We start from the raw sequence: 22314 nt of genomic DNA on the forward strand, positions 1-22314 counted from the left end.
CATGGGGGCACACTCTTTTGCAATTTTCAAGACCAGGCTTGACCACTAAACTGAAAACCACAAGCTAGCAAAATTAGTAAAAAACAAACTTCTTCAGGAAGTTTATTTGTGAAGGGTGTTACGATCACCTAAACTGGCCCATACCCAGGAGACCAAACACAATTAAACAAGCCCAAGAGTTGCATGAAAATGCAATGCACAGTAGGGCCTGCAAAATAGTGGCATACTTCAAGTCCAGTTCAAAAGCAAAGGAGAAGTTGTGCTCTATTCAAGCTAATATGGGCATGCCCCAAAAAGAGCTTGTTCAAGAGGTCGAAACCAGATGGAAAAGCATTTATGCCATGCTCCATAGGCTTTATGAGCAGAGAGAAACCTTTAGGGGCAGCCCTGCCATCACTTAGCACTGACATAGTGCCTTTCACTGCTGATGACTATGCAGCAATCAAGCAGTGCCTGATAGTTTTAAGACCATTCTATCAGGCAACTGTTGAGCTCTCTGAGGAAGGGAGAGTCAAAGGGGTCAAAGGCAATTCCTATAGCCAAAATGCTGAGACATGTCATTTCTGCCGAATGTGTTCAAATGATTCCTTGTATTGGTTCCGCGCTTGCCACCCATTTGAAAACTAATTTGAATGAAAAATTCAGTGGCTTGGAAAAGGTGAACTCCCTGTCTGTGGCCACCATCTTTGATCCATGGTTTAAACAGGCTGGCTTTACTAATCAAAGCAATGCTCAGGCTGCTGTAGAAAGGCTGACATGAGAGTGTGCCTGTCTTTTTGATGGGTCAGCAGAAGATGTGCCACTGGAGACTGCAACATCTGCCAGCGCTGGTGAAGAAAATTACAACTTGTGGGCTTTACTGGACAACTATGTAGAGTCTCAGCACCGCACCAGCAGTGGAGATCCAGAGGTATGCATGTTGATTACTGTCAAAACATCAGTTGTTATATTCAGTCATTCATTGTCTTATTGTCTGTGTCAGATATTTGAAAGAACAAATTCTGACAAGACCAGAGGATTCCCTGAAGTACTGGGTGACATGAAAGACTTTATATCCTACAATGTGGAAACTTGCATGCAAGTATCTGTGCATCCCAGCATCAACTGTTCCCTGTGAAAGGATATTTTCCCAAGCTGGGGAGCTGGTCAGCCAGAAGAGGAGCCGACTGAAGCCTGCGACAGAAGAAAAAATTATATTTCTCAATAAAAACCTGTGAAGAAAAATAACTTGTCAGCTTCTGTGAATAATCATTCTAAACCAACCATACAAGTCCCCAAATGACAAACCATTATCTTTAAAGGTTTTCCTTAAAAACACTTCACACAAAAAAGAAACAATGTTTCTGAATTCAAACACCATGATCATTTGCAAAGTAGGAAGGATCTCTAATCCTGTTAGGGACATTTAGTACAGCTTTTAAATAAAGCTCAAAGCTTTAAATAAACCCTTATCCAACATTTAACCTTTAATATAATTAGCATTTATTCTTTGGGTTAATCTGGAATGTGTTTTAGAGTATGGGGAAGAGCATCTGCATATTTTGTTGTAATGATGATATAAACATTATTTGATATGATGGAACAAAACACTTGAATGACCACACAGACTTTTCTGAACTTTTATTGCTGTCATGGGATTGAAACAGTGCCAGTGCTTCAGTTGTGCTATTTAGAGGTTGTTATGGCTTCAGCTGTACACAAGATGTCACCGTCTCTGAAGTCTTGAAGCCTTGAATCTTTTTCAGAGAGGGGTCAGAGAGGATGTTACTCATGTGTCAGAGATTGAGTTTTGTTTGTTGGTTATGTCCTGTTTTATTTTGAAAGTCTTGTCTCCCCTTTGTGTAACATGTCACTTCCTGTTCTTGTTCTGTTTCCCTGTAGTTGATTACCTTCTAGTGATGGGAATTCCAGCTCTGTTTAGAGAGCCGTTCTTTTGGCACGGCTCACTAAAAAGAGCTGAAAAAAATAATTAATTAAAAAATTAATTACTAAATGTAAAAAAAAAAAAAGTACATTACATCAAATGTTCATTATTCATATATCTTATTATACTCAACATGGAGCAGAGTGCTCCAAAAAATAAATATGTATAAATCAGTACAAAAACAAAGAAGCTTCTCAATTAGAGAAAAGGTCAAATGTCTGATTGTTTACTTATTTATTCAACTTTTAACTATTTTGTGTGAAAAACCAATTCATACAAAATAAACAATAATTCAAACAAAATAAAAACAATAACAAATAAAAAATGTGTAAAACAAAAGAAAAACAGGTAACAGTTTCAGTCTTTAGAGAAGATTGGCATTGACAAAGGCCTCAGCTTTGAGGGGCTGCTTCTGTTCCTTCCTTCTGTAAAGGGTTAGGGTTAGGGTTAGCTCAGATTCGCTCAGAGGGACAGATGTGGCCACAATACACAGTCTCCGTGCCATCACATGTGAAAGTTATGGGTAGACTGAAGCCTTGGTCACCTATTCTGCCTTTGCTTGATCAATAAAACTGAAATCTATCAAAATTTTGCTTCTTTTCCTGCCATTTTCAAATCCCACCTGCCACCTGCTCCTGTCCCTGTCCCTGGTGGGCTGCCTCCTGTTCCTGTCCTGGCTGGTGAGTCCACGGTGGCCCTGCTGCCTCCAGAACCGCCGTTCCATTGCTGATTATATTCCCTGCCCTAATGTGGTTCACCTATGTTTTGTTTAGTTCAGGGTGTATTTAAGTCTTGGACAGATTCTGTTCCATGTCCACAGCCACAGTGACGTTTTTTTTTTTTTTTTTTTTTTTTTTTTTTAATTAACCCTTGTGTTGTCCTATGACCCACCACCATGTTTAGCTGCAAAAAAATAAATAAATAAAATAAAATGAAAAATAAATAAATAATATATATTTTTATATATTTTTTCACCTTGAAATTGTATGACTTTTCCTAAAGGGACCCCAATATTAAAAAAAGTGAAACTCTGGTTTTGTTGACATTTCCAACAAAGTTCAAAGGCAACAAATTCAGTGGAGAGAATTTAAAGATACCCATGACCAAAGAACCCCCATTTGGTTCCATGCTGAAGCCATGAGTGGACATTTCACTGTCCAGCAAGTCATGGACCAGATTTTTTCAGGAGGTTCAGGATGAGCAAGAACACTATGATGTGGAAGAAGAGGTATCTGAAGAAGAAAATGAGGAGGAATACAATGCAGACCATCTGAAGCCTCTTCAGATGAAGAAGAAATGACCCAAGCTGATAGAGAGACATTTTTATCCAAGAACAGTAAAATAACATGGCCCTCATCAAACACGGACGGCACCCCAGGAAGAGCTGCAGCACAAAACATCATTAGGATGACCTCAGGGCCAATAAGGTATTCAACTGCCCATGCCAAGGACATCTCCTCCACTTTCCTCCTGTTCATCACACCAGCCATTGAAAAGATCATACTGGAAATGATAAATTTGGAGACAACTGGAAAAGTATGGATCAGACTGACCTGTGTGGCTACGTAGGGCTTTTGATCTTAGCAGGTGTCTATTGGTCTCGTGGTGAGGTTACATCTAGTCTCTGGGATGCAGAGAGTGGAAGGGCAATTTTTCATGCCACAATGCCGCTGAAAGTCTTCCACACTTTTTCAAGAATGCTAAGATTGCAACCTTGAGTCAAGACCAGCAAGGTGTGTAACGGACAAACTGGCAGCCACTACTGACATCTGGGACAAGTGGGTTGAGCGCCTGCCATACCTTTACAACGCTGGACCGGAAGTCACAGTAAATGAGCAGTTGGTTCCATTCAAAGGTCAATTTTTATTTTGGTAATGTTACTTACCTGATATTTATATTTTTACTTTGTTGATTAATGTGATTTTTTTTCTGTGACACTCACACTCAGTACTGATTGTAGTGGCCTGTGATGCAAAATCCAGCTATGCATGGAATATGCAAGTCTACACCGGGAAGCTGCCCAATGGAGCACCTTTTCCTGAAAAGAAAAATGACCTGAACGCCCCCCTGCACTCCTCGCAACAAGAGGGAGAATGGGCTTCTCAAAAATGTTTGCCTTCACCCCCACCACCACTCTTGTTTCTTACTTCCCAAAGTAGAACAAGAACGTGGTCCTGCTGAGTACACTGCACAAGGCAGCTGAAATTACTGATCGTGAAGACAGGAAGCCAGCCATCATCCTGGAATAGAACCGCACTGAAGGGGGCGTGGACAACCTGGACAAGGTTATTGGAACATACAGCTGCAGAAGGATGACTGCACGCTGGCCTCTGGTCATCTTCCACAACATCCTTGATGTCTCATCATACAATGCCTTTGTGATATGGCAGATGATCCACCCAACCTGGATGGCTGAGAACAAGAACAGGAGGAGGCTCTTCCTGGAGCAGTTGGGAAAGGCTCTTGTCACCCCATGCATCGCAAGAAGGGAGCGCCTCCCCCGCACAGAAGCCTCTGCAGTAATTGTGAGAGCTGCTCAGGGAGCTGAATCTTGTCCTGAGCCACCTGAGTTAAAGGAAATCACATAGGATTTTTAAATAATTTATTTCTAAGTTGTGGTAGAAAATAATAATTTGACCAATAAAAGTTCAACTTACAATACTTTGTAACATAACCTTTGTTGGCAATGACAGAGGTCAAACGTTTCCTGTAAGTCTGCACACACTTCGTTGCCCGAGCGGTGTGTTTGGGATCATTGTCAGGCTGGAAGACCCAGCCACGTCCCATCTTCAATGCTCTCCCTGATGGAAGGAGGTGTTGTGTTCTCTGCAACCACTATATATGGACCAGATCACCAACCAACAGAGTTACTCAAAGGAAAAGCCGCGGGCTAGCCTTTTTGTCCCACACTTGGACACCATACGCAAAAGACTAAATTTTCTGCAGTACACTATCCAGTAACCTGTTTTCGAGCCTGCCAAATCTGTCCGGGAAAGAAACCCTCTCCTCCCCAACCACTGAGACCCGGGTTCATTGGTCTCCAGCCCCCCTGCCCGGAGCCTGCCCCAGCCCACAACCCTTTTTTGGGAATCCGTCTGGCCAGGGGGGGTCCTCGCTCTATACAGTGAGCCCTCAAGGCTATGCAGCGACCATTTAAGCTGGCCGGGCCACAGCCATCCCGTGTTCCTGTTCTGGCTGGGCCGCAGTCATCCCATGCTCCTGTTCCGGTTGGGCAGCAGCCATCCCGTGTTCCAGCTGGGCCGCAGCCATCTCCTGTTCTGGCTGGGCCGTAGCCATGCCATGTTCCTGTTTCGACTGGGCTGCCGCCACCGCAGCCATCCTGTGTTCCAACTGGGCCGCTGCTGCTGCAATCATCCTGTGTTCCTGAGCTGGGTTGCTGCCGCTCTACCTGGACTACGCAGCATTCCTGTTGCCTGCCTTCTGTTCCCGAGTTTGCGGCATTGCTACCGCCACCTTCTGTACCTGCCTCGTCTAGCCCGCCGCCATCGCCTCCTGTTCCTGCCTCCTCTGGTCTCGTCTTGTTTGAGTTCTGTTATGTTTCGAGTTCTGTCTCGTGTGTTCGGTTTGTGTTGTCACTTCCTGTTTTATTTTGAAGTCCTGGTTCTTTCCTGTTCCCTGTTGATTTACTTCCTGATTGTTCTCTTCTGTGATTGCCTTCCCTGTCCTAATTTGGATCACCTGTGTCTTGTCTAGTCCCTGTATTTAAGTCCTGTTTTCTGGTTAATCCTGGTCAGATCCTTGTCTCTCGTCACTGGTGATGTTGTCTCACTGCCCGTGTCTCTGCCTGGCCCTTGGCCAGTTTCTCTCTGCCCATGTCCCTGCTGGGATCTCTGCCTGTCTCCCTGTCGTCCCTTTACCTCTGCTATTTTGTAGTTTTTGGTTTTTAAAGTTTTAAAGGTAATTAAAGTTCTACCTTCACCTCTACACCCAGTCTGTAGCTCCTGCATTTGGGTCCTCATTGCCACACCACCACCAACAACACCGTGACAGTTTTGGCTTAAAATGTCACGATACATGGCCCCGTTCATTCTTTAACACAGATCAGTTGTCCTGTCCCCTTTGCAGAAAAACAGCCCCAAAGCATGATGTTTCCACCCCCCATGCTTCACAGTAGGTATGGTGTTCTAGGGATGCAACTCAGCTTTCTTCTTCCTCCAAACGTGACGAGTTGAGTTTTTACCAAAAAGTTCTATTTTGGTTTCATCTGACCACATGATATTCTTCCACTCCTCTTCTGGATCATCCATATGCTCTCTGGAAAACTTCAGACAGGCCTGGACATGTACTGGCTTAAGCACGCCTGGCATTGCAGGATTTGAGTCCCTCTCTGCGTAGTGTGCCTTGTGACTTTGGTCCCAGCTCTATGCAGGTCATTCATCAGGTCCATCTGTGTAGTTCTGGGATGTTTGCTCACTGTTCTCATGGTCATTTTGACCCCACTGGACGAGATCTTGGTGGGGCCCCAGATAGAGGGAGATTATCAATGGTCTTGTATGTTTTCCATTTTCTTACAATTGCTCCCACAGTTGATTTATTCACACCAACCTGCTTGCCTGTTATAGATTCACTCTTCCCAGCCTGGTGCAGGTCTACAATTTTCTTCTTGATGTTCTTCGACAGCTCTTTGGTCTTGGCCATGTTTGAGTTTGGAGTCTGACTGTTTGAGACTGTGTACAGGTGTCCTTTATACAGATAACGAGTTCAAACAGGTGCCATTAATACAGGTAACAAGTGGAGGACAGAAGAGCTTCTTAAAGAAGTCACAGGTCTGTGAGAGCCAGAAATCTTGCTTTTTTGTGGATGACCAAATACTTATTTTCCACCATAATTTACAAATAAATTTAAACATCCCACAATGTGATTTCCTGGATTTTTTTTTCTCATTTTGTCTGTCATAGTTGAAGTGTACCTGTGATGAAAATTACAGACCTCTCATCTTTCTAAGTCAGAGAACATGCACAATCGGTGGCTGACAAAATACTTTTTTGCCCCACTGTATGTAAAGTGCCTTGATCTAACTTTGTTATGATTTGGTGATATACAAATAAATCAGATTTGACTTGATTTGATTCTGATTTGATTTTGATTACGCATTTTATGCAACATAGTTGTTTGTTTAAAAAGTGGTATATAAATAAAGCTGAATTAATTAATTAATTTAATTATATACTGAATAAGTTCCTACTACCAGAGTTTGTAGATGATGAAGAGATAATCAGTGTTAGTCATTTCACCGGTCAGTAGTCATAGTGTTAAGGCCTTTTCCTTAAATCCATGTTAATCAATTTGACCTAATAGATGAATGAAGGTCTGACTATGTTTCTCTCTGGTCTCTTGTCCAGTTCCATATTTTCATTTTATTATTATTTGATTTGCTTTTTCTCCACTTGTGTTATTTTTGCATCATGTTTTCTATTCTCAATATTTTAATCCTGTTGCTAAATATATTTCAAACCTTAACAGGTGCCATGATGAAGACATAATCTGTGTTATTAACATCACCTGTTAGTGGTCATAATTTTATGTCTGATATATGTATATGTATATAAGAAGATTTATTAAGTAAAACTTATTTGCACCTTCAAAACTCTTATGTTTGACCAGAATCAAGTCACGGAGAAACTTGACCTGAAATGAAGAATATCTACATTTTTGTTCTTGGTTTAAAAGGAAATATAAGATATAGAACTAGAGACCAAGATATGACAAAGTGTTTTCTTTATAAAACTTAATCAAGAATTACAAATTGTTAACTATTGTTGGTTTAACACGAATAAACTGTAACTGTATTAGATATTCAAGTTCAACTGCAGTTTTCTTTTTTCTCCACAATGGGCGGAGTCCAATGGGGGATGGGGTTAGCATTGATAGGGGGCGTGTTCAGTGGTCAACGTTGGAGTGTGTGTTTGACTGAGACGGGTTCAGATGTGTGTGAGAGAGGCTGAGTGTGAGAGTACTGCTGTCTCTCGGCCATGGCCTGTCTGATGGCTGCCTGGTCAGTGCACAATCCCACCGTCACCAACTCCATCATCATGGTGAGTACTGAGGAGAAATTGGAGACAGACTGGATTTAGACTGGAAACATACTGGACTCAAAATGGAATTAGAACGGAGACAAATGGAACTCAGATTGGACACATACTGGATTTATACCAGAGACAGCAGAAAGGACATGTAGTGACCAAAGCAAAAATGTTTCAGGTTCAGTGAAGCTTGAGTCGTTGTGTGAATCAGTGATGATGACGGTCCATCAGTCTGACTGTTTTTCAGCCTGATGGTTAAGCTCTGCTCCGTCCTGCAGATTAGTGTCCCATATAGAGCTGGCTGTTCAAACACTGTCCCGCATACACAACAACAGTGAGACAGCTGACGGCTAATCTGACAGCATCCACTGTTCTGCATCTTCTGATGGTCTGGGCCAGCAGCTCTGACACCTGAACCTAGGAGCAGGCTATGGACACCACACATAAACACCACCCAAAAAACAAATGTAACATAGGTAATCCATGCAATCCATGCAATCTTTGCAAGGTCTGAAACTGGTAGAACCTTTGCAACGTCTATCATCTGTACAAACTCTATTACCTGTACAATCTGTGCAACCTCTGAAACTGTAGAGCCTCTGCAACCTATACCAACCCTGTTACCTGTCAAACCTCTGCAACCTGTTAAATGTGTGTAACCTGTACATCCATAAATATGTCATTTATGGTATATTATACCTCCCCTGAAGTTTAACTCTGTGTTTGCTACAACGTTCATTTTAGCAGAAGGCATGCCTTCCACCACCCTTAGTCAGCCATCACACTGAGTACATGTTGAACACCCCTGCTGCTGAGACTGAAACATCACAACTCCAGGATTGTCATGTCTCAGACTGACTTATGTTTGATGAGCATTGGTGAAAAACATCAAGAACAAAACAGTGTGATACCCTGGTCTGTCAGGTCTATATTTGTACAGTGACTCTGTGACAATGTTGGGTCTGATCAAGCCACGTGAGTCTAGTTGTGGTCCCTGAGACATTCTCCATTTAGTTTCCTGGTGTCAGGTGAACATTAAAGTTCAGATTCTGACCCTCAGAACACAAATGGGCCCCCAGACCTGATGTTGGACCCCCGGACAGTATGTGTTTGTATGGATGAGGCAGTCAGCAACCGGCCAGTGGGCAGACAGCAGAAACCACTGCTGCAGGGATACCTGAAGAAAGTGGACAACAGGCTGACAGAGGCTCAGAAGTTCTCCTCCTTGCTGCGGAGACCAGCAGTCAACATTGAGTTCAAAGATGTCTCCTACTCCGTCAAAGAGGGCCCCTGGTGGAGAAAGAAAGGTACTGAACCACATTTTACATTTTAATTTGAATGCAGTGTCACAAGCATGTTGACATATCTGTCCGGACCTGTAAGATTATTGCTATTATCTGACTCAGTCAAGAGGAAAAGATCAAAATAATATAAACATCAATGTTGTCTTCAGACGTCATTGAAATGCTATAAACTACTATTAAGACGTTTGAACCTGTCTTGATCAGGTGACGTGACTGTCTCTAAACTTGGACCAGGACTCTGGGTATGTAAAGTGAAGCCAATGCTGTGAGAAAAGTGGAAGTGAAGCCTTAGACTATCATTCTATCTAATGGTCATTAGTGGGTGATGGCACTGGTTTGGAAAAAGTAGTGAGATTGTATTGAAGTCTGGGGGGAAATGTCTTCTTTCTCCTTGATTTGTCAGCTCAGCAAACATTTTCCCAATGAGATTATGGTCTCAGTCTCTAGTTTCAATTCTTCAATAAAATATGATGTGTGCACATTGTGAGGCTGAGTGTCAGTGTTTTGCACTTCTGGTTAGATGATAACTGTCTTTCCCTGACTTTGTACCTGTACTCTGCACAATGACAATAAATGGTCCCATTTAGGGGGAGACAGACCATAAATCACTGGGGCCTTTTTGTGCAGAGTTTGCATGTTCTCTCTGTGCCTGTGTGGGTTTTCCTCTGAGTACTCCAATTTCCTCCAAAGACATCATGCTTGGGTTAGCTGGTGACACTAAACTGTCTGTAGGTCTGAGTGTGAGGGTGAGTGGTTGTTGGTCTCTGTCTGTCTCTGACTGACGACCTGTCCAGGGTGTACCTCGCCTTCAACCAATGAAAGCTGGGACTGGCTCCAGCACCCCTGTGACCTGAAAACTGAAAAGCAGTAGAAGATGGATGGATGGATAGCCCATAAATTATGGATGGGATGATTAGGGGGTGTGGCTACTCTGTGATTGAACGCCTGTACCACACAAGGTTAGAGTATAGAGCAGGTCAGAGTCACCTTCTCCCTCAAATATGGCTCTTCATTATAATTTCAAAAAAGACGAGATGCCCGACAACATAATGAACTGAGCCAAAGTAGTATCTTACCTTCTTGTTGAAGGAAAACAAACAAGTATGGGCAAGATTCATTTTTCTGTGTTGGCCATAGTAAATTGTTAATTGTTCTGAAATTGGCTGGACACCTCAACAATCAACAATCTCAGCATCTACAGTGGAGAAATAATTATTGAATGCTTCAACAATATCTACAATAAATATATTTCCAATGAGGTTTTTCGTATGATTTTGTTATTACCACAAGAACTGAACCATTTAGATCCATAATTATGTATAATTATAAGTTGCATAATAAAGTTAAATGAAACATGCCAAACTTTAAACATGTTTCAACATGCATTTTCTTTAGTAATGCCGTTGTCCATAGTTTTTTCACTGATAGCTGTTCTTGCTACCTTTCTGGAGGTCCTTGGCTCTTGAGCTACTCTTTTGTAGCTCTTTTTCTTTTTTGGTCAGAAATGTTTCAAGGAGCTCCTGTGTATGGCCAGTTGATGGTGGACTAATGGTCCTTTATCATCTGGATAATGGCTGCTTACTGGAAGATTCAGAAATCTTCAAATACTCCTGTAACCATTTCCATTGATATGTTCTGCAGCAATCAGGAGCTCTGTGCTTGTACCCATTAGGAGATGTTTCTTGTGTGATGCCTCAGTGACAAAAAACCTTTTTATTATCAAAATTTACTAACCCAGCTGATATTCTTTTGAAAGATAGAAGGTAGAATAACTATATATGGACTTCGGATGGCTCCTTGCCACTCTTTGCCTTGGTTTTCATGCTATTTAGGATATTTTATTCCACTATATTACTTTATATATATTTATATTACTACTATTTATGGACTTTATTTTCATTTGCTCGATTTTGTTTGTCAGAGTCTCTCTGCAGATACTGCACCTAAATTGGCTTGTGGCCTTTGACCTGCTGATATCGGACTGAGTCCCAACATCAGAAACATGGCAGAACCATTTGACCAATCATAGGTGTTATACAGTAGTCTCCATGTCTTAGACTGTGCCATGTGCATGACCCAGACAGGTTTTCCTGTGTTGTAGTGGTTAGGTTGGTTTAGTCACGCTTCTCACCTGGTGATCACATCTTAACCCAGATCTTTCATGTAGGAAACAGGTCATATGATTAATTCACAGTGAAAACATTTTTGCCTGTCAGTTTGCCATTCTCAACGTCTCATATCAGTCTTATTTGGGATGGTGTGTGTGTGCACGTGTGGATTATCAGGCTGTAATCTGTTAATCTCAGTCAGGGTGTCTTGCTGTGAATAGCTGCAGCCCAGATTAGAAGTAGCTCTGTCTCACCACTGACACAAAATAAAGCACAAACCAAAAACATTGAGATGACAACATAAACACCAGCAGCTGTGAGTGATTATGACAGGATATGCTATCTACCTGGAAGACATCGGCCAGGTCCATGCCCAGAGTCAGATCAGGTGATGTTTGAGGTGCAGTTTGAGAGGCTGAATAATCATCTGATCAGTCAAAGATCTGCTAAAAGTACAATTACTGCAGTAATATTTTTCGTTTGATTATTACTGTAGTTACATCTTACATATAATATTTCTTTCAAGTGGGGGAGCATACACCTGATTGGAGCCATTGGATATGAACTCTTTCTTTCACCTGTTGAATGACAGCCACTGTATTTGCAGTTTCTGTGATATTCAGAGATTGTTGCTATAAAATAGCACGAAAATGTAGAAAATAAAAAGAAATTGGAATTCAGGCTCAAATTGTAATTAGTTTTGTGTGTTAGAAGAAGTGTAATGTTTGGTGCATATGGACAGAGAACCTTGTACAAAACAGAAAAGGCTGAAAGCTACATGAACAAAAAGTTCAACGTGAAACCTGAGCTGAGTTTTATAACACCAGTTAAAGAAGAAGGATGACACTCTGAGCAGCTCGGTCACTGGATGGATGGAAAACCATCAAAATACAGCTGATCAAAACCTTGTGTCTGTTAAACCTGAGGGAATAACCAGCGGATCAGCAGGGGTATCACTCAATACATGATAAAACATGGGAACTGATTCTATCCAGTTTCATCAGAACCTTCTGGTCGCTCGCTTACATACTTTCTGCAGGACTGTGCTGTGTATCCCTTGTGTAAATGAATGAGCTTCATCAGACAGTGTATATCTGTGGAGTTTACAATGTTAGCCTGCTGTTAGCCTGCTGTTGGCCTGGTGCTGGTCCTGGTGCATTGTTGGCTGGCTAGTGGCTGGCTGTTGATTTGATGTTGGTCTAATGTTGGCCTGTTGTTGCCCTGATGTTGGTCTGTTGTGTATGTGTGTTGTTGGAGTGTGTCTGTTGTTGGTGTTTCTCTGTCATTGATTGATGTGTATGTTCGTTGTTGGTATGTGTATGTGTATCTGTTTTTGTTGTGTGTGTCTGTTGTCGAGCCTGCTCTTTTGTTGTATAATGAAACCCTATCAGACTCAGATCAAGTTCCAGTTTAACTTGTTTGTTTTGTGAATTAGTGCGCCAGACTTTCACTGAGACCAGTTCAGCAAGAGTCTTTGTCATGTATGAGTGAAGTAGATAATTTTGATGTCAGTGAGGAAGATCATGCTGCTGTCAGTGAGGAAGATAATTTTGTTGTCAGTGAGGAAGATCTTGCTTTCTGAAGTGTTGCTCAGGCTGAGTGATTGAGGGCTGGTTGAGCGTGTTAACAAGATCACTCAAGTTCGTCGCCTCTAATCTGACTCTTTTCTTTATTCTACTCTTTATTATAAAAAAAGAGGAACCGTTATCAAACTGAATGTTTGCTTAACAGTCAATGTTGAGGGACAAGATGCTACCACAGGAAGCTCAACACATGATGCCACTGACAGTCAGAGTCTTCAATGTGAGACCAGGTCACACTTATCAGGAAACACAGAAATAGGTGGCTCAGACCACATCCACATGTAATGTGATGGGAACCTCCTGTTTGTTTGGCGTTGTTACACAAAAAGACAAAAACTGTCAAAATTCATTTTATAGCTCTAGTTTATCCTCAGTAAATAATGAGATCTAGCTCTTTGAGGTTTTAGATGAAATAATGAAATAACTGCACTCTCCAGGGCAAATTTACAAATGTGATTAAAAGGAGACCAGCTCCTCTGTACCAATATTTATTGTTAAAAATGTGATGAGGGATAGGTAAATTCACTGGTTTAAAACCGCTTTGTGATTAAACACACACACAAATATCAACTCAAAGTCTTTGGGGCTGAGACCACAATGTAAAACCAAGTCTGCAAAATGACATCTCAAATTATAGATTATAGATTATTCACGTGCCTGAGTGAGTTTACTCCCAAATGTCTAATCCAGGAAGCGGGCATGGATGTTTGAATCCCCTAAAATGAGAATTTGGTCATTCTTTGAGAAAAATAGGAACAAGGCAAGGGCAAACTCTTGGATAACAGCACACTTTTGCTTGGGAGATCTGTAAATTGTTAAAAATATTAGATTTTAATATTAGAATATTAGATTTTTTTGAATGTTCAATAAAACCGAGGTGTTTAAAAAATGTAAAACTGCTTTTCAAAATAAATATATATTTAAAGTAATTCTTGCTGAAGTACATTATGTATTACAACAGTTTACTGTGTATTACAGAAGTAGAGGTTACTGTTGGTCAGAAAGGATTAGGTGCAGCTCAATCAGATTAGGTCTGATAATCTCATTAAAGATAGTTCAACTTCCACCAGCAAAGAAACACGGCAGGTTATCCATATCATCATTCACCACTCACTTGGTTTCCATGGTAACCCCTGTATATAATTAATATAATTAAGAACGTTCTGATATTTTCAAGTTTTTTCAGATTCTTCCTGTAGGAAATTAACTTGGTTTGTCAAGTGTGTGTTGGTTTGAAGTTAAGAATATTTAGATTGTATTGTTTTAACAAAGGAAATGTTTTGAAATGCACAACATAAATAGTTAAAATACAAAAAAACAGTCATTAACCAATCATTACATCTAATACATCTTTTAGTTGGCTGTCATTTCTTTTCTGGAATTGATGTTGGATAGTAAAGTGACAACAATTAAGAACAGCAGAGTTGCTGCTAATGAATTTCTATTGATCAACTAATTGAGTAATCACCTGCTACAATTATAGCAACACTGTTAGTATATCACTGTGACAACAGCAACACAAGGAAAATGTTACTGCACAAACAAATGGCCTTGAAACAATACAGAGTGATGAGCATAGACAACATGTTCTGCTTGTTATTTACCACACTGATGTAAATCTGCAGCCTTTCCCTTTGATGGGTTAATGTGTTCTCCTCAGCACATAAGTGAGAGTTGGTGTGAATGTGACCTGATTAAAGTGAAACCAGATGGACAAAAAAAAAAAATCTCCAAACTTATGTGAAACCTGATTCATTTACCATGGACAAAGAGCTGCTTTCACACTAGCTGGGAAACTTCATGCTGATTGTTTCTCTTCTGTCTCAGGTTACAAGACTCTGCTCAAAGGGATCTCTGGGAAATTCACCAGCGGGGACTTGGTGGCCATCATGGGACCATCAGGAGCTGGAAAGTCCACCCTCATGAATATCCTGGCTGGGTACAGGTAAGGTCTCTCTTAGTATCTGTATCTAAATCCCTGTTGATGTCTTTGGTCCAGGCCTTAATCTGTGTGATATGTAGATCCAGTCCTATATCTACAGTCCAGTCCTGTATTTGTGGTCCAGTGCTTCTATTTGTGGACCAGTCCTATATCAGCAGTCCAGTCCTGTATTTGTAGTCCAGGCTTGTCTCTGTGGTCCAGGCCTTAATCTTTGAATTTGTGTCTGAACAGGGAGACGGGCATGAAGGGAGAGATCCTGATCAACAGTCAGCCCAGAGACCTGCGTTCCTTCAGGAAGGTTTCCTGTTACATCATGCAGGACGATATGTTGCTGCCCCACCTCACTGTGCTGGAAGCCATGATGGTACCCATATGTGGTCTGGTCTTTCTTTCCTGAGTCTGACGGAGATCTTTAAGACCCGGGTGTGACCTGAGTAGAAAAAGATCATATCAAAACTCACCTGGTTCTCATGGTGACCGGGTTCATATTTGAAGGTTATGCAGGAAATCTTCACTCACTGCTACTTCATTCACTTCCTGTGTAACATGGACTAATTCGTTTTGAGCTACAGAGTCTGACCTCAGGTCTTACTAGTGTTGCAGGTCCATATTCAACTAATCAGAGTTGAGATTGAGTAGCCAAGGCTGTTAAAGCTCTAGATACTGGATAACCTTGGTCATGTCACTCAGCAGTTGTTCTGTAATAGTGTTAAGTGCTGTGTGACCACAGAGGACAGAAAACTGAAGTCTGGTCTCTGTGGTCAGGTCCTGTATCAGTGTAGTGGATTTGACAGGCTCTTGTTTCTGCAGGTTTCAGCCAACCTGAAGCTGCAGGAAAAGGTGGAGACTCGTAAAGAGATGGTGAGTCTTCACCCTTGTCTGACTCCTGGCTGTTTTATCGCACAGGTTAAAACATAAGCTCTGGTTTATGGGTTCTGGTCTGTGTATGTTCAGGTCCAGGAGATTCTGATGGCTCTGGGTTTACTGGACTGTGCTAAAACCAGGACATCTCACCTGTCAGGGGGTCAGAGGAAGAGACTGGCCATCGCTCTGGAGCTGGTCAACAATCCACCAGTTATGTTCTTTGATGAGCCTACCAGGTGTGGACCAGAACCACAGCTTGTTTCAGGGACTGTGGAGCGTCAAGAACTAGTTCACCAGGATGGGTGGGGGTTAAAGCTTCAGATAAAAGAAAACAAACAAACAAAAAAAAAAAAGACATTTTGGTCAAATTTTGGTGATTTCACCTTGAGGCCTTGTTCTGGTAAATTAAGTTTTTATGTCTCATCTTTTTTCCATTTTGTAATTTTCGGGTTTGAAATTATTCCTTGCTGTGGTGCAGTGCTTTTCAAATAGTGGGAGGCATGGTGCGATGCCATGGTGGGCGTGTGTGACCCCGTGGAACATGCTTTTTTTGCCGTACTGGAATAAAGTGTAATTGCACCTCCACTACAGTAGATGGCAGTAAAGCCCTGACTGTCAGATTGTGCACAGGGAGTATTAGTCGGGTTTTTATGCACCGAGCATGTGCACACACAATTTTATAGACAAATGATACTATGTATAGTCGTGGCAGAGAGAGGGGGAGGGTGGTGTGTGTGAAATATTTTCTTCTTCCAAGAGGAGGGGGTAACAGAAAATAATTGAGAAGCACTGCTGTAGCGTCACACTGTCCAAAGACATCACATTTGAGTTCTTTGGTGACTCTAAAGTGTCCTTAGGCCTGAGAGTAAGTGGTTGTTGCTCTCTGTCTCTGTGATGGACTGGCCACCTGAGTACCCTGCCCACACCCAATGTGACCTGGAAACATTGGTAGAAGACGAATGAATTAATGAATAATCCAGGTCTATGTTGATCCTGACCCCCAATCTGGCTCTGTCTGTAGTGCTGCATTATGTGCTAAACATCAGTTAATATGAGACCAAGAACGTTATTATTGACCATGTTGACTACTCAAGGAGCATTGTCTCTGTGTCGCCTGGTTTCTCTGCCTCTCCATCTCTCTGGTTCATGTATCTCTGTTTCTTTGTATCTTCATTCTCTCCCTCTCCTGTGTCTCAGCGGTTTGGACAGTTCATCCTGTTTCCAGGTGGTGTCTCTGTTGAAGGCTCTGGCGCAGGGAGGAAGAACTGTCATCTGCACCATCCACCAGCCAAGTGCCAAACTTTTCGAATTGTTCGACAAGGTGATAAGTTACAAACACAACACGCATACAGTGCTGTGAAAAAATATTTGCACCCTTACAGATTTATTACTTTTTTGCACCTTTATCACTCTTAGCCATTTCAGTTCATGCAAACTTAAATACAAGTTTATAAGAAAACTCACAAGTAAACACAAAATGCAGTTTTCAGTGCCGATTTTATTTATTAAGGGAAAAAAAAGCCATCTGAACCTACATGGCCCATGTACAAAAGAAACTGCCCCCTAAACCTAATGACTGGTTGAACCACCCTTAGCAGCAACCATTTACAAGCATTTACGATAACTGGCAATGAGTCTTTCACATCGCTGTGGAGGAATTTTGGCCCACTCTTCTTTGCAGAATTGTTTAAATCAGCCACATTGGAGGGTTTGCAAGCATGAACCGTCTTTTTAAGGTCATGCCACAGCATCTCAATTGGGTTCAGGTCTGAACATTTACTAGGCCACTAGTATTGTCCTGCTGCAGAACCCAAGTGCACTTTAGCTTGAGGTCACAAACTGATGGCTGGACATTCTCCTTAAGGATTTGTTGGTAGAGAGCAGAGTTCATGGTTCCTTCAATCACAACAAGTCATCCAGGTCCTGAAGCAGCAAAGCAGCCCCAAACCATGACACTACCACCCCCATGTTTCACTGTTGGTGTGATGTTAATTTTATCAAATGCTGTGTTCATTTTACACCAGATGTAACGGGATGCACTCCTTCCAAAAAGTTTAACTTTTGTTTCATCAGTCCACAGAATATTTTCCCAAACGTTTTGGGGATCATCGAGATGTTTTTGGCAAAAGTGAGACAAGCCTTTATGTTCTTCTTGTCAGTAGTGGCTTTCGCCTTGGAACTCTGCCATGCATGCCATTTTTGCTTAGTCTCTTTCTTATGGTTGAATCATGAACACTGACCTTTACTGAGGCAAGTGAGGCCTGCAGGTGTTTAGATGTTGTTCTGGGTTCCTTTGTGACCTCTTGGATCAGTCGTTGTTGTGCTCTTGGGGTAATTTTTGTAGGCCGGCCTCTCCAGGGAAAATTCACCACTGTACCATGCTTTCTCCATTTGTGTATAATGGCTCTTACCGTGGGTCACTGGAGTCCCAAAGATTTAGAAATGGCTTTGTAACCTTTTCCAGAGCGAGACATGTCAATTACTTTTTTTCTTATCTGTTCCTGAATTTCTTTGGATTAGGTAGGTTTGGATACTATTTTTTTGTTAACAAATAAAATCATCACAGAAAAACTGCATTTTAATGTTACTTGGGTTATCTTTGTTTAATATTTAAATTTGTTTGATGATCTGAAACAGTTGAGTGTGACACACATGCAACAAAGTAAGAAATCAGGAAGGGGGCAAATACTTTTTCACAGCACTGTATACTGATCTGGCACAACGGTACGGCCGCCTGCCTGTTGTGTTCATCCACCTTTTGCTACCAGAACAGCCCTGACCCAGGGAGCTATGGACTCCACCAGGCCCCTAAGGTGTACTGTGGTATCTGCAGATGGATGCAGATCATTTAAATTCTGTCAGGTGTGAGGTTGGGCCTCCAGGGATCAGCACATTCCCCAGAAGCTTGATTGGATTGTGATCTGGGTAATTGGGAGGCCAAGTCAACCCCTCAAATTTGTTATGTGTTCCTCAAACCATTCCAGAACGATTTGCCTTATGTGGCACGGTGCATTATCCTGCTAGTAAAACATGTAAAACATGAGCTGGATGTGTTTCTGTTTCAGCTGTATGTCCTGAGTCAGGGTCAGTGTATCTACAGGGGGAAGGTCTCCGGTCTGGTTCCCTACCTGAGAGCCCTGCGACTCAACTGCCCCACCTACCACAACCCTGCTGACTTTGGTAAGAGCTGCTTGATTCACCAACACTGGTTCTCCCCAACTCTCTGACTCACTGTGGTTCCTCTGCTACACAGTGATGGAGGTGGCATCTGGAGAGTATGGGGATCAGACAGTCCGACTGGTGAAGGCCGTTCAAGAGAGAAAGTTGGAGATGGACTATCAGACTGAGCTGAATGGAGACAAAAACCACCACCCGTTCCTATGGCAGCGCACACAGGAGGTAAAAAACACACCACAGCAGTCACAATGGCTATTTACAGTTGTCACAACCAAATTGTGACTTTGTAATTTTTAATGTGATGAAATCAGCTGTAAATGATGGTTGAGGGTGATAATAAGGAAGAAGGTGAGAATGAGGGTGAGGTGAGGGTGAAGTTGAAGCTGAGGAGAGGATGAGGGCGAGGTTGAGGATGGGGGGGGACATGAGGCTGAGGATGAGAATGAGGATAAGGATGGGGATGAGGATGAGGTGAGGGTGAGGATGAGGGTGAGGCTGAAACTGAGGTGAGGATGGTTTGTGTGGGGGTGCTACGCCATGTAATGGGTGACTGTCTAGAGCTCAGACATGAACATGGAAGTAATGATTGTATGAGGGAGGATTTCTTATAAATACTCACCTGATTTAGTATTTATTTAGAAGATCTGTAGAAATGAGGTGGTAGTCTATTTGAGTGACAGGTGGGTCCATAAAAATTTCAGTTCAAAGGCCTTTTTGCACTTTTCCATTGATGAGTCTGCTCAATCATGTGACTGCATCTTTTCCATCTCGTCTTCATTTGAAGATGCGTCTTTCTCTCTCTCAGGAGTCTTTGTCGTCTGAAGGTTGTCACAGTTTCTCAGCGAGCTGCATGACTCAGTTCTCCATTTTGTTCAGGAGAACCTTCCTCAGTATCCTCAGAGACTCGGTGAGAAAACGCACTAACACCTGGTCATTTACACCCACAGCAAAAACACCAGCATTGAGAAAAGCTGTCATTGACCAAGCAGGTGCTGACCCACCTGAGGATCTTGTCTCACATCGGGATTGGCATCCTGATTGGTCTGTTGTACCTGGGAATTGGGAATGAGGCCAAGAAGGTTCTGAGCAACTCAGGGTTTCTCTTCTTCTCCATGTTGTTCCTCATGTTTGCAGCTCTGATGCCCACAGTGCTCACATGTGAGTCATGAAAATTCTCTGATTCACAAACTGGTGCAGCTGTTGACACTCACCCTCATGCCATCTGTGTTTCAGTTCCTCTGGAAATGGGCGTTTTCCTGAGAGAACACCTTAACTACTGGTACAGCTTGAAGGCCTATTATCTGGCCAAAACCATGGCCGACATTCCTTTTCAGGTGATTCTTAGAAATCAGCTGCTCCATGGTGTACTTCCTCTTCCTGGCAGGCAAGGCTCAGTCTTAGAGCAGGTTCTGACCGTGGATTCAGATTTCAGGCTGAAAATGTCTTATTTTTATGAAACTGACTCTTATGCTTACAGTAAATCTGGCCTCCTTTTTGTTCTCAGCAGAGGAGGAAGAGGAAACATCACAGTGAACAAGCATGAGTCACTTATCACTGAATCTGCACAGGTTTTACGTCAGACACAAGGACTGTCCACCGTGCTCGCCATTGAACTCGTGTTACATAGAAAACAGGTTTATTAGAACTTTTTTTAAAATGGCTGATGAAGCGACAAACAAAAATGGACATGGAAGCACAACTACCAGTAATAATCCTGAATCACCTCAAACCTTTAAGGCTTTGAAAGAAAAGTGAAAAGTGAATCTGAGAACTGTGACCTGAGGGTTTTGGTTTAAAGGCAGCTCTTTCTTCAGGTTCAGAAGTGTTCTGTGTCCTCTTGATTGCAGGTGGTCTTCCCTGTGGTCTACTGCAGTATTGTGTACTGGATGACAGCTCAGCCTCCTGATGCCGGGCGCTTCTTCCTCTTTTTGTCTCTGGGGGTCCTGACATCTCTAGTTGCTCAGAGTCTGGGTCTACTGATCGGAGCTGCCTCCACCTCACTGCAGGTCACCTTACCTTTGTGTTAATTCACCTGTGGAACATCACAGATGGCAACGTTTAGATGTTGACTTCAGTCAGGTGTATTTGTTTCCTGCAGGTGGCAACATTTGTCGGTCCAGTAACTGCAATCCCAGTACTGCTGTTTTCCGGGTTCTTCGTTAGTTTCGATACTATCCCCTGGTACTTGCAGTGGATGTCCTACATCTCTTATGTCAGGTGGTTGTGCTGGTCTTGCTCACTCTCAGACAAAATTAATTTAACCATTGGTGATGATGTCATCATCATGGATTAGCTGATGAATGGACACATCCTTAACTGGTTCCCTGTTTTTCATTCCGACTTGTTGCTTCCTGGTTTTGTTTCAGATATGGTTTTGAGGGTGTGATCTTGTCCATCTATGCTCTGGATCGAGATGATCTCTACTGTGACCAAGACGACACCTGTCACTTCCAGAAGTCTGAGGCCATCCTGAAGGAGCTGGACATGCTGGATGCCAAACTCTACCTGGACTTCATTGTGCTTGCCATCTTTTTCTTGTCTCTGAGGCTCATTGCTTACTTCATCCTGCGATACAAGATCAGTGCTGAAAGGTAGACTGGGAAAGGGACTAGGAGGAGGACAATGATGAAGATCTGAATGTCCTGCGTTTAGGCCAATGTTAGTGTGTAGCTGTGGTTTGTCTGCATGTAAACACTGAATCTACTTTGGCTTGCTGTAAACAAATGAACACGAGACAATGTGAGGTGGCACAAAGGAGCTGAAGAGTTCAGTCCAGCACAGTCTAGCCTGAGGGGACATCATGGGTCTGCAGATAGAATAAATTTTGTCCAAGGTCTCAGTCACTCAGGACACAGTGAGGAGACTCAGGTCCTGCATGAATAGGAGCTGGTCTCCTAATACCTGACGGTTTCACAGTGCCACAACCTGAAGGACAACGACATATTGCTTCACAGGACTGAACAAGACCTAAGCTCCAGTAGAGTAATATGCATGCTTCAGTCAAATTGACAAGACCTGGACAGATAATGCTCAGGCTCTGGATGACCACATTTAAAACTGGTTTGGGTCTGGGTCAGACCAAGACCATCTGTATCGCATACCATTTATGAATAAAGACGTCAGATATCTGTCACCCATATCAAGACTATTCAGTTTGTTCACACCTTTGTGTTTAATTATAATTATCAGAAATTACCATGAGGTTTGACACAAAATCAGCTGATTATACATGAAAAATTGGTGTGTGACCCAGAAAACCAGAAGCAAACCTTAGTTTGCTGCACCGGACTCACTGTCTGTGGTAACTTGTAGGTGTTGGCTTCTGATGATCTATTGTCTGAGACAACACTTTTATTTCATTATGGTTT

The 22314-nt window shown here is 42.3% G+C and overlaps 1 protein-coding gene across 1 annotated transcript; it reads left to right on the plus strand.

Moving 5' to 3' along the window:
• Positions 1 to 9037: 9037 nt before the first annotated feature.
• Positions 9038 to 21541, plus strand: abcg1 (ATP-binding cassette, sub-family G (WHITE), member 1). The gene is made up of 14 exons (XM_029517908.1): positions 9038 to 9275; positions 14791 to 14908; positions 15137 to 15269; positions 15716 to 15766; positions 15860 to 16005; positions 16967 to 17090; positions 18835 to 18949; positions 19023 to 19168; positions 19752 to 19853; positions 19936 to 20104; positions 20180 to 20280; positions 20794 to 20952; positions 21045 to 21163; positions 21313 to 21541. Exons 1-14 carry the CDS (start codon positions 9053 to 9055, stop codon positions 21539 to 21541), a joined length of 1935 nt encoding a protein of 644 aa, XP_029373768.1. The 5' UTR covers positions 9038 to 9052.
• The last annotated feature ends 773 nt before the right edge of the window (positions 21542 to 22314 follow it).

The sequence above is a fragment of the Echeneis naucrates genome, chromosome 13 (assembly GCF_900963305.1).
Source record: "Echeneis naucrates chromosome 13, fEcheNa1.1, whole genome shotgun sequence".
NCBI classification, from domain to species: domain Eukaryota; kingdom Metazoa; phylum Chordata; class Actinopteri; order Carangiformes; family Echeneidae; genus Echeneis; species Echeneis naucrates.

Bases quoted from the DNA above. Each gene is read 5' to 3' on its own strand.
- abcg1 (XM_029517908.1), top strand. From the start codon at position 9,053: ATGTTGGACCCCCGGACAGTATGTGTTTGTATGGATGAGGCAGTCAGC. The intron at 16,006-16,966 runs GTGTGGACCAGA...CCTGTGTCTCAG, and splicing joins TTCTTTGATGAGCCTACCAG to CGGTTTGGACAGTTCATCCT. The intron at 21,164-21,312 runs GTGGTTGTGCTG...GTTTTGTTTCAG, and splicing joins TCCTACATCTCTTATGTCAG to ATATGGTTTTGAGGGTGTGA.